The sequence below is a fragment of the Trifolium pratense genome, linkage group LG7, assembly GCF_020283565.1.
Source record: "Trifolium pratense cultivar HEN17-A07 linkage group LG7, ARS_RC_1.1, whole genome shotgun sequence".
NCBI lineage: Eukaryota > Viridiplantae > Streptophyta > Magnoliopsida > Fabales > Fabaceae > Trifolium > Trifolium pratense.
In genome coordinates, this window is record NC_060065.1 from 5434305 (window position 1) to 5447601 (window position 13297).

At 37.2% G+C, this 13297-nt stretch overlaps 1 protein-coding gene and 1 non-coding gene across 2 annotated transcripts; one reads left to right on the forward strand and one right to left on the reverse strand.

The window, feature by feature from the left end:
- Nucleotides 1-2780: 2780 nt before the first annotated feature.
- Nucleotides 2781-5402, forward strand: LOC123895727. The gene has a single exon (XM_045946220.1). It carries the CDS (start codon nt 2781-2783, stop codon nt 5400-5402), a length of 2622 nt encoding a protein of 873 aa, XP_045802176.1.
- LOC123900263 lies at nt 3294-3400 on the reverse strand. The gene has a single exon (XR_006805909.1). It is a non-coding gene; the product is annotated as a small nucleolar RNA R71 (small nucleolar RNA).
- Nucleotides 5403-13297: the final 7895 nt, after the last annotated feature.

Genomic DNA, 13297 nt, shown 5'->3' on the forward strand with positions numbered 1-13297 from the left:
ACCCAAGCCCCGGCCCGAACCGAACCGAGCCGAGCCGAGCCGGCCGGTCGGACGGACGGCGGCGGCGGCGCGCGTGATATTCGACATTGTGTGTGGTCTCCCTTCCTTACAAAAGTGGGTACCCCAAGGGCACACCCTTGGTTGCCAACTTGTGATATATAAACACTACCAAGTGGTGTGATTTTTCCAATGTGGGACTCAAAGAGTCTTTTTTCAATTCACACTACACATGGTTCTTGCACTTGTGTTTATTTCAATACCAAGTTCCCTCCAAATTCTTCATCATGTTCCAACAATCCCCCACTTGAATTTAAAAAAGTTGTTTCATTCATAACGTTAAACGTTTCAGTAAGATTGTGCATAAGCGAAGGTGAGCTAAGTCTTGGAACCTTAACGTAGCCAGTAAGAGCCTGATTAAGCAAGAGTGACTTTTAGTCTTGGAACTCTATCTCAGATTTTCCTCAAACCAGCACACAACCTTTCGTAAGGTGTTTTCTAAGGCCCGTGCATTAATGGCCCTGCACGTCTATCCCAGTTTCATGAATGCTCTAGGAATTCGCCCCGAAACTCCAGAGGAACCGGCCTCAGTTCCACATTCATATAGGTGATTCTATCAAGAGTACTCCTGATGTACTCCACTCCTATAGAGTATAGATTTCATTAAGAGTTTTGCTAACTCAACCTTTATCATTACAGGATTCATGCCTCTTAATTTGCATGTTCATCTCATATTACTCACAACTTGTTGTTTACCCATTGGAACCTAATTCTTGGGATCTCCAGTCTTTTAGGTTGGGTTACCATTGATACACCTAAAAATATGCTATTTATTTAGTTAATTTACTATTATATTTTATATGTTTTTATTTCGATTCCGAAGTTTTACTATATAAATAGTTGCTTATTTCTCATATTTTAAATAAACAGATAAAAAGTGTACGAGTTGAAGAAAGGACCGAAAATGGACTAAAAAGGAGCAAGAATGGACAAAATGGGCCACACAAGTGCAGCCAAGCCACACAAGTGCAGCCCAAGCCACATGCAGCCAAGCCCGCCAGCAAGAAGCAAATGCTGCCCGCCAGCAAGAAGCAAATGGCGCCCGCCAGCTTCTCCCATGTGGCCCTCGCCACCTACACAAAATCATGGCCATCCATTTTGATCACACGGCCAGGCGTGATTTTAACTCAAGTCCCACATCGGTTATTTTGTTGTTTTGTTCCCCTAGCTACTAGTATAAATAGGCTAGTTCTCTTCACTCAAAAACACACACCAACTGGTAACAGTTGAGGAAGAGAATTGAGACTAAGATTTAATTCTTGATTTCTTCTCTTAGTTTAATATTTTTATTTCCTGCTGTTGCGCTGTCGGTGTCCGTACTCAAGATTTCCTTTATTAATTCAGGTTCTTTATTTTATTTTCTTTTCTTTATTTTTATGCTTATTTTATTTATTTTATTTTTCTGTTTTTATTTAATGTCTTTATTTTTATTTATTTATTTTATGTCTTTAGTTTTAGTTATGTCTAGCTAAATTTAGCGTTGCTAGGATGTGTAGTTAGTAGCTAATAGGGGTTCAGTAGTTAATTCGCGCTTAATAGTTTTCAACCACCAGTTTTAAATAAATACGTTATCAAATAATTCGTCACGAGAGTGAGGATTATTTTAAAGGCAATAAACCAACATTGACGAGAGTTGAGGTTTAGGGTCGGATAGTTAAAACTGACCGTTAGTTCTAAAGTCCGCGAGAGCTATTTAGGATTAATGAGTTTTATATTGATTTTCAAAGGTACTTATATATGTAAGTGAGCGCGTGAGAGCTGAGCATTTATTTTATCTAAGTATAACGCTAGTCAAGATTTGCGAGAGCTGAGATTAGTGTTTTTAAATTAAATATAATTCTTGAAAACTGACAACGGTTTTATTTTCTTAAGCAGTTTTTAATTAAGCGTTGATTATAATTCGTCACAAGAGTGAGAATTAATTAAAGTAAAAATCAATAGAGCGAGAGCGTGAGATTTCTACTAGATAGTAAAAACTGAACATTAAATCTAATTCGCAACGAGAGTTGGGATTAAAGTTAATTAAATTATATTGTTTTTCAAAGAGTATTTTATTAGCGGGTGTGAGGACGAGAGTTAAGCACCACCTTTATAATTTATAATACTATCTGAATTGTATTTTTAAAACAATATAGTTTCGAAAATTTAATTGTTTACACCACTAAAATCTAGAAGTAATGCAACTACTTTGTAAAGTATTTTATTAATTTCATGATGAGAGTTGTGAGAGCTGGAAGTGAGAACGGTTTTCGCCTGGAGCATCGATTTTATTAAAATACGACAATTAGATGTGGTAGTAATTTTGTCTAGCGCGAACTAAGTATTGAACCATCTGAAGCAACTAATAGCACGTCCTAGCAATATTTTATTTACATATTAAAAATCTAAGAAAAATATATTTATTTCTCTTATTTTAGTTATTCAATTAATCATAACCCTTTAAATCATTAGCCTTAGATTTACAAAGCAACACTAGAATACGGTAGGTCGATTATTGGTCCTTTGGGTTCGATATCTTTTAAAACTACACGACACGACTGTATACTTGCGGTCATCGTCGCGTCCCACGATCAAGTTTTTGGCGCCGTTGCCGGGGACCAATTTAGTCGATATCGTAACTCCGGTGTTACACCGTAGAGACTAAGGCAATTTTATTTTTATTTTTTTATTTTTTATTTTTATTTTTTTTATTTTTATTTTACCCCGATTAGTTCGTTTGTTGCATGCCAAGCACTCGCTCTAGAGGCGAAAGATTGGTGCAACTAGTTAGCGAACCCGAACGTCTTTTAAGACGTAGAAATTTAGAAAATCAATTAGAGATTCCTCTTCCCGATATAGTTAACGAACCAGATATGGCTGAAGAACCGCAAAACCGTCCACTTAAGTCATACGCTATCCCTTCACAAGCTGAACCTCACAATAGCATCGCTGCCCCCGCTATTGAAGCAAATAACTTTGAGCTTAAACCTTCGTTGTTGTCGGCCGTACAACAAAACCAATTCTCCGGAAACCCCACGGACGACCCCAATTTACATTTGTCCATATTCTTGCAATACGCAGATACCGTGAAGGCAAATGGTGTCAGTCCCGAAGCTATAAGACTTCGCTTATTCCCATTCTCATTAAGAGATAAAGCTAGAGCCTGGCTCCAGTCCCTACCATCCAACTCAGTCGCAACATGGAACGAGTTGAAGAAAGTCTTTTTAGCGAGATATTTCCCGCCTAGCAAAACTGTTATGCTAAGAGCCCAAATCAATGGATTTAGACAAAGAGACAACGAATCTCTTTTCGAAGCATGGGAAAGATACAAAGAAATGATTAGGATATGTCCTCATCATGGGCTCGAAAATTGGCTAATTATCCACACCTTTTACAATGGTCTCTTGTATAATACAAGAATGACAATAGACGCCGCAGCTGGTGGCGCACTTATGGATAAACCATACAACCAAGCCTATCAGCTTATCGAGAGCATGGCTCAGAACCATTATCAGTGGGGAAGCGAGAGAGCATCAGTAGAGAAACCTCAAACGAAAGGTGGAATGTACGAAATCAGCAACATGGACCACATCAACGCCAAGTTGGATGCCTTAACTCAAAAGATAGAGAATCTAACCACCGCACCCAAAGCCACCGTGGCATCAACAACACAAAATTGTGAGTTGTGCGGAGCTCAAGGTCATGCAATCGCTGAATGTCAACTTCTAACGGAAGTCTCCCCAGACCAAGTGAACTATACTCAAGGAAATCCATACAACCAAGGTCCAAGAAATCACCCGTACCTTTCGTACAAGAGCAACAACGCTTTATATGCACCCGCCCAAGCACCTGCTCAAGCACCACCAGGTTTCCAAAATACTACATACCCTGCTCCTAGGAAGTCTAACCTTGAACTATTAATGGAAAACTTCATAACTACCCAAGTTCAAACCAACCTTCAAACTAGTGAGCAAATTAAACAAATAACAAGCAAGTTAGATGTCTTGACCACTCACAATAAGATGTTAGAGACACAAATCGCACAAGTGGCACAACAACAAGCATCTACCTCTGCTCCTGCAGGCATATTTCCTGGCCAGCCTCAGCCAAACCCTAGGGGACATGTGAATGCTGTTATATTACGAAGTGGGACACAATATGATGGACCAGCTGATCCTAGAACTAAAAATCCTGCCATGCAACCCAATTTCGATAAGACAACTGAGAAGGAGAGTGAACCAAAAGAAAAGGAGGATAGTGGAGAGGAAACCAAAGATAAAGAGAAACCTTACGTTCCTCCCCCACCATATAAACCACCCATCCCATATCCTCAAAGATTAGTACAATCCAAAAACGTAGGGCAGTTTAAGAAATTTGTAGAACTTCTACAAAAACTAAACATCACAATACCTTTTACGGAAGCTATCACACAAATGCCCTCGTACGCTAAGTTTCTTAAAGATATCTTAACTAATAAGAAAAAGATCGAGGAAGAAGAAACCGTTATGCTTACTGCCGAGTGTAGCTCCATACTTCAAAATAATATGCCTCCTAAGCTAAAAGACCCAGGAAGTTTTTCCATACCATGTGTCATTGGAAAACATGTCATAGATAGAGCACTATGCGATTTAGGAGCCAGTATAAGCTTAATGCCTATGCCCATATATGAAAAACTTAAGTTAGGAGAATTGAGACCAACTAAAATGTCAATACAATTCGCTGACCGTTCTGTCAAATACCCCCTAGGTATACTAGAAAACGTGCCAGTACGTATAGGTCAATTCTTTATCCCAACTGATTTTATAGTCATGGACATTAGGGAAGATTCCAATACACCCATAATTTTAGGAAGGCCATTCTTAGCAACCGCCGGTGCCATAATAGATGTGAAAAAAGGAAAGCTCACCTTTGAAGTAGGTGAAGAAAAAGTTGAATTTATCTTAACACAATTCATGAACGCATCGGCCATTGAAGATAGTTGCTATATGTTAGACGTCGTCAAAGAATGTAGAAAAGAGATGGAGAAAGATAAAACCAAAAATTCTGAAATTCTAAAAACTCCCATCCCTCCAACTCATAAAAATGGTAATGACGACCTAGCTAAATGTTTAAAGAAAAGCTCTTGCTATAAACTCGACATAGCTGAAACAAAGGTCGATAACACACCCTTTAAACGAGTACCTCCCGACATACTAAAAGCCCACCCAGAAAGTAATATCTTCCAAAATAAAACATCTCCGTTTGCCTCCAAGAAAAAGAAAAGAAAAAGGAAAACACCTATGAGATGGTTTGACATGTTTAAATGGAGACCTAAGGATGTTGGACATAATTTTAAGGACGTGAGTTTGGAAGAGGCACCATACTAATCTAAAGGGTTAAGAAGTCGAGCTAACCGACGTTAAACAAAGCGCTGCATGGGAGGCAACCCATGGGTTTTCTTTAAATTCTTGTTTAATTTTTTTGCTTTCTTTTATTTTTGATTTTTTTTTTATGACTATCTCTGATGATCCTGTGACTAATAGAGCTCCCACGCACATTTCTCCAAATGCTGCTGCTGGTGGGGGCGCAAGCATTGTTCCACCTGCACACACTACACATTTTTCTAACACTTTTGCAGGTAGTTCCTCCTCATCAAGGCAAAGCACTATCGATGATGTACTCCATGAGACACGCGCCCAAAATGAATTAAATCAAGAGCGCGATGGATTATTTTATGCCATGCACCAACAACAAGAGGAGATGATGGAACGAATGACATTCATGCAAGCCCAGCAAAACCAAATTCTTCAAAACCAACATGAGATGCAGGGCTATTATCATAGATGGGAGAGCTCAGAAGAGCACCGTCAACAACAGCTCGACAATGTCATACAAGAGCTAGGCGGTTTGAGGCTTCAGTTCAACAATTTCCAAAACCATCAACAGCCTCCTCCATGATCTACCACGGGTTTTACGCTCCAAAGCTACTCTTGCGTCGCAACAGTGAGGACACTGTTGGATTTAAGTTTAGGGGAGTATTCTACTATCTCTATTTACTTTTAATTTTTAGTTATTTGAATTTTTATTTCCTTTCGCATAATAAAAAAATTAAATTTATAGTATCTTCTTTGGTTTTTCTAAATTTTTCCTTTTCTTGAGCCAAATTAAAAATTTTTCCAAAGACTTAGGATAATAGCTCACTTAGAAAGTATATAGGTTAAGAAAAGACGAGAGGCTAAGTTAAGGAAATTAGGGAATTTCACAACAAAATCGGTATTTTTCCAACACCCAGAAGTCTCCCTAGTATAGATATCAATTTGAATAACCATTGTGCCAAAATCTCCTGATTTAAATTTGTGGAATCCTTTAGTAGTTTATCTATCCAGTCGGACACCATCTATAAAGTCACGCATTAAGTAGGTTTGTCGATGAATATAAGCAAATCATCTAAGCAAAATTCTTAAGGTCATACTGTGGTAATACGGTTAAACCTTAAAGAAAAAAATATATAAGGTCATACTGTGGTAATACGGTTAAACCTTGAAAAAATATTTATATGATTGCTAATACAAAATTTGTATCATCAAAATTTGTATCATCAAGCTAATTGCAGGTTGAAAAAGATGAATAAAGACGCTAACCGATTTTCTTACCATGTGTGTGACATAGATAAAGGGTCTTAATGTGACTGTCTAGAATGAAAAAAGATGAAACAAAGGAGAAGATTTAGATTTTAGTACAACGGCATGATCCAAATTCGATATGTATAAGAGGGAGAACTTTGTGTGTCGTTGAAATACCCTTCTTGATTGTGTAAAGAACCTAACTAATTAGTCTTAGCCGATTTGAATTTCTGACCACGTATGAGTACTTGTGATGTTATTTTTCTCTAAGTCTGTGCGTGTGAGTTGCTTCACATTTCAAATGTTTTCTATATGCAAGCTAAATTGCTTGAGGACAAGCAATGGTTCAAGTTTAGGGGAGTTTGATACACCTAAAAATATGCTATTTATTTAGTTAATTTACTATTATATTTTATATGTTTTTATTTCGATTCCGAAGTTTTACTATATAAATAGTTGCTTATTTCTCATATTTTAAATAAACAGATAAAAAGTGTACGAGTTGAAGAAAGGACCGAAAATGGACTAAAAAGGAGCAAGAATGGACAAAATGGGCCACACAAGTGCAGCCAAGCCACACAAGTGCAGCCCAAGCCACATGCAGCCAAGCCCGCCAGCAAGAAGCAAATGCTGCCCGCCAGCAAGAAGCAAATGGCGCCCGCCAGCTTCTCCCATGTGGCCCTCGCCACCTACACAAAATCATGGCCATCCATTTTGATCACACGGCCAGGCGTGATTTTAACTCAAGTCCCACATCGGTTATTTTGTTGTTTTGTTCCCCTAGCTACTAGTATAAATAGGCTAGTTCTCTTCACTCAAAAACACACACCAACTGGTAACAGTTGAGGAAGAGAATTGAGACTAAGATTTAATTCTTGATTTCTTCTCTTAGTTTAATATTTTTATTTCCTGCTGTTGCGCTGTCGGTGTCCGTACTCAAGATTTCCTTTATTAATTCAGGTTCTTTATTTTATTTTCTTTTCTTTATTTTTATGCTTATTTTATTTATTTTATTTTTCTGTTTTTATTTAATGTCTTTATTTTTATTTATTTATTTTATGTCTTTAGTTTTAGTTATGTCTAGCTAAATTTAGCGTTGCTAGGATGTGTAGTTAGTAGCTAATAGGGGTTCAGTAGTTAATTCGCGCTTAATAGTTTTCAACCACCAGTTTTAAATAAATACGTTATCAAATAATTCGTCACGAGAGTGAGGATTATTTTAAAGGCAATAAACCAACATTGACGAGAGTTGAGGTTTAGGGTCGGATAGTTAAAACTGACCGTTAGTTCTAAAGTCCGCGAGAGCTATTTAGGATTAATGAGTTTTATATTGATTTTCAAAGGTACTTATATATGTAAGTGAGCGCGTGAGAGCTGAGCATTTATTTTATCTAAGTATAACGCTAGTCAAGATTTGCGAGAGCTGAGATTAGTGTTTTTAAATTAAATATAATTCTTGAAAACTGACAACGGTTTTATTTTCTTAAGCAGTTTTTAATTAAGCGTTGATTATAATTCGTCACAAGAGTGAGAATTAATTAAAGTAAAAATCAATAGAGCGAGAGCGTGAGATTTCTACTAGATAGTAAAAACTGAACATTAAATCTAATTCGCAACGAGAGTTGGGATTAAAGTTAATTAAATTATATTGTTTTTCAAAGAGTATTTTATTAGCGGGTGTGAGGACGAGAGTTAAGCACCACCTTTATAATTTATAATACTATCTGAATTGTATTTTTAAAACAATATAGTTTCGAAAATTTAATTGTTTACACCACTAAAATCTAGAAGTAATGCAACTACTTTGTAAAGTATTTTATTAATTTCATGATGAGAGTTGTGAGAGCTGGAAGTGAGAACGGTTTTCGCCTGGAGCATCGATTTTATTAAAATACGACAATTAGATGTGGTAGTAATTTTGTCTAGCGCGAACTAAGTATTGAACCATCTGAAGCAACTAATAGCACGTCCTAGCAATATTTTATTTACATATTAAAAATCTAAGAAAAATATATTTATTTCTCTTATTTTAGTTATTCAATTAATCATAACCCTTTAAATCATTAGCCTTAGATTTACAAAGCAACACTAGAATACGGTAGGTCGATTATTGGTCCTTTGGGTTCGATATCTTTTAAAACTACACGACACGACTGTATACTTGCGGTCATCGTCGCGTCCCACGATCAACCATCATAAGTAATTCACTTCATAGGCATTAGTCTCATCTTGACAGATGTATTTTGGACTTTCTCTCTAGCCAGTCCTTTCGTCAAAGGATCTGCTAGGTTATCATTAGTACGTACATGATCCACTCTCACAGCACCTGTAGTGATGAGCTCTCTCACTATGCTGTGCTTTCTTCTAATTTGACGTCTTTTACCGTTATAAAAACGATTCTCAATTTTAGCGATAGCTGCAGTACTATCACAATGGATCAAGACAGCAGGCATAGGTTTTTCCCATAAGGGAATCTCAGATAACAAGCATCTCAACCAGCTTGCTTCTTCACTAGCAGTTGCTAGTGCTATCATTTCAGATTCCATAGTGGACTGTGCCAAAATGGTCTGTTTCTTAGACTTCCATGATACAGCTCCACCGGCTATACTAAATATAAAGCCACTAGTTGCTTTGGAATCATCTGACAAGGTGTTCCAATCAGCATCACTGTACCCTTCAAGTACAGCTGGAAATCTCTGATAGTGTAATCCGAGATTCATGGTCCTTTTCAGGTATCTCATGACTCTCTCAATAGCGTGCCAATGCTCATCACTGGGTCTGCTGGTAAACCTACACAAGAGTCTCACGACATAGGCGATGTCGGGTCTAGTACAATCAGTGGCATACCTAAGACTACCAATGATGCTCGCGTATTCTGTTTGTCTTACGCTATCACTAGTGTTCTTAAACAGTTTTACACTGGGATCATAAGGAGTGCAGGCAGGTTTACAGTTAAAGTAACCGTATTTCTTTAAGATCTTTTCCACATAATGTGATTGATCTAGGGATATCCCCTTCTCAGACCTAGTGATTTTTATTCCAAGAATCACACTAGCTTCTCCGAGGTCTTTCATATCAAAGTTGTTACTCAACAGTGATTTCACATTATTTATGGCAGAAAGGTTTGAGCCAAATATCAACATGTCATCTACATAGAGACATATTATAGTGCAAATGTTGCCATCACATTTATAGTAAATGCATTTGTCACTCTCATTGAGTCTGAACCCATTCAATATCATTAAGTTATCAAACTTTTCATGCCATTGTTTCGGAGCTTGTTTAAGACCATACAGAGATTTATCTAACTTGCAGACCTTAGTTTCTTGTCCATGTATAACAAAACCTTCAGGTTGTTCCATATAGATTTCTTCTTCTAAGTCACCATTTAAAAAAGCAGTTTTAACGTCCATTTGGTGTACAATTAAGTTATAAATAGCTGCTATTGAAATAAGTACTCGAATGGACGTTATTCTAGTGACAGGTGAAAATGTGTCGAAGAAATCTATATTTTCTCTTTGTCTAAAACCTTTGGCTACAAGGCGAGCCTTGTATTTTTCAACCGTGCCGTCGGGTTTTAGTTTCTTTTTCAAAATCCATTTGCAACCAATTGGTTTGCAACCGGGAGGTAAGTCTACTAAGTGCCATGTTTTGTTAGATTCTAGAGAATCCATCTCATCATTAATAGCTTCTTGCCAAAGATCTGCATCCATCGATGACAAGGCTTCTTGAAGATTTGCTGGATCTTCATTCAATGTAAAGGTCGCATAATCTGGACCATAGTCTTTAGCAACTCTTACACGTTTGCTTCTACGAAGTTCATTTTCTACTTCGTCATTGCTATCCGTATTTGGTATCACTGGTACGTGACTCGACTCAGGAATATTATCCTGTTCAGTGCCCCCACTATTTCTTGATTTAAAGGGAAATTTATTTTCATAGAAATCTGCATCATTAGATTCTATGATCACTTTTTCATTTAGGTCGAAGAACCTATATGCTTTACTGTTTGCTGCGTAACCAATGAATACACATTCATAGGCTCTACTAGCGAGTTTAACTCGCTTCGGGTCCGGTTTACGGACATAGGCTAGACATCCCCAAGTTCTTAAATAAGACAAGTTTGGTTGTCTTTTCTTTAATATTTCATAAGCGGATTCGCTTCTTTTAGATTTGGGAATTCTATTCAAAACAAAGCAGACAGTCAAAATTATTTCCCCCCACCAATGTTTAGCGGCACCAGAATTTAACATAATAGCAACAACTAATTCAGTAAGAGTTCTATTCTTTCTTTCTGCTTTACCATTCATTTCAGGGGAATATGGTGCAGTCGTTTCATGTATAATTCCGTGTTGTTTATAAAAATCATTAAATAAACTAGAATTATATTCGGTTCCCCTATCACTACGAAGTCTTTTGATTTTCGTATTAAATTGATTTTCTATTTCTTTCACAAAAATTTTGAACATATCAAAAGCATCACTTTTATTTTTCATTAAATAAACAAAAGTATAATCTGAACAATCATCAATAAAAGTGATAAAATAACGTTTGTTATTCCTAGTCATGGTTCCATCTAGTTCACATATATCAGAATGTATAAGGTCCATTGGTTCAGATTCTCGTATTACTGATTTATGTTTGCTCTTTGTTATTTTAGCTTGACTACAAAATTCACATTTTTCTATGTCATTAAAACTAAGTTTAGGAATTAATCATAAGTTACTAATATTCAAAATAGATCGTTTATTAACATGACAAAGTCTAGAATGCCAATTATTAAAATCACACAAAGAGTAAACAGAAGGAGAAATTTTATTCATAACATTAAAATCAACATTAAGTTTAAACATGCCATCAGAGGCGTACCCTTTCCCAATAAAAATACCATTCTTAGTGATGGTGTACATATCAGCCCCAATAGTTTGATTAAACCCAGCCTTATTTAAGAGGAAACCAGAAACAAGATTCTTCTTCATCTCAGGAACATGAAGGACTTCCTTCAAGATAAGAGTCTTTCCAGATGTGAACTTCAGAACCACATCTCCAACACCAGCAACATCAGATGTATGAGCATTACCCATCTGCACCTTCTTATTTTCAGCATTCGTGTATGTTTTAAACATAGCACGATCATAACAGACATGGCGGGTAGCGCCAGTATCTATCCACCATCCATCAGTACCACCGACCATGTTAATTTCGGTGATCATTGCAGCATATGGCTCATCAGCCACATTCACATTAATATGTGCAAGATTAGCCGGTTTAGGCCTCTTTGGATTTCTGCACTTCTTTGATATATGACCTGTTTTCCAGCAATTGAAGCAGTAAAATGGCTCAACAGCGTCATTTCTAGGAGGTGGTTGTTGCTGTTGTTGCTTAGCAATATGGCCCCTAACCGGGTTGCCATTCTTAACTCGGTTTTGAATGCGGCTCTGATTCTGATTTTTCAAAGGTTTGCCCGTAGGCTTCAGAGCTGCACCGAATTTCTTTTTATTGGTGTTAGAAACAACCAATATCTTTTCTTCCTCTTTCATATCTTGTTTCCGAGATTCTTCTTCTATACGAAGACGGGTAATCAGACCCTCAATGGAAAACTCCTTTGTCTTATGACGGAGCTGATTCTTAAAGTCTTTCCAACTGGGGGGCAGCTTATCAATTATAACAGAAATTTGAAACTGCTCATGTAAAGGCATACCTTCGGTTATTATTTCATGAGCAATCTTCTGCAGTTCATGTGACTGCACTTCCACTGACCTTTCATCAACCATCTGGTATTTCAAATACCTACTCACAGCATACTTCTTCACTCCAGCTTCCTCAGTATCATACTTCTTACTCAGAGCCTCCCACACATCACTGGCTGTATTATAGGTTCTGTAATAATCATACAGATCATCCTCCAATCCATTAATGATATAGTTTTTGCAAACATAATCATTATCAATCCAGAGCTGCCTATCTATTTCTAGTTGCAGCGCTTTCTCTTTCAGCTGTTCTGCCGTGGCCTTGCCTTTGTCTTTCTCGGCAGAGACAGCATCACCGTTGGTGTTAACGGTCTGTTCATTAGTTCCAGAAGCAGAAGCCGAAGCTTCAGCAGGAACCACAGGAATGGGCTGTTTCAAAACGTAGGCACACTTTTTAAGAGTTAGGAAGAAAAACATTTTTTGTTGCCAACGTTTGAAATGATTGCCCTCAAACTTAAACGGCCTTTCGGTAGCACCGACAGAAGAATTACCAATAATCTCTTCGTTTGCCATGATATTTTCGAAACGTCTTAAAATTGTTGTAAAGCGGTTTACTGAGTTTAATAAAAAACAGAAAACGAATTTTTAAAAATGGCAACGAAACTATTATTGGCTGAGTCGCGTACTAGGTCGCTTTCTTTAAGACGTTTCGCGGAACTACTCGAAATAGTGCACTGTAGTATATCAACCGCGAAGTCCCCAGGATAAAACAGCCGTTTTCAATGAAAATACCGATAAACTACTGCACTGTAGTATCGGCCAGAATAACACCATGTATGGTCGAAAATTTCGAACCACTCTAATTGATATACGAATATCAATTCTACGGTTTACAACCGTTCAAAATATGAAACAACAAAACAATTTTCGAAGAAGGAAAAATAAGAGAAGGAAAGAAGCAGTTTTCTC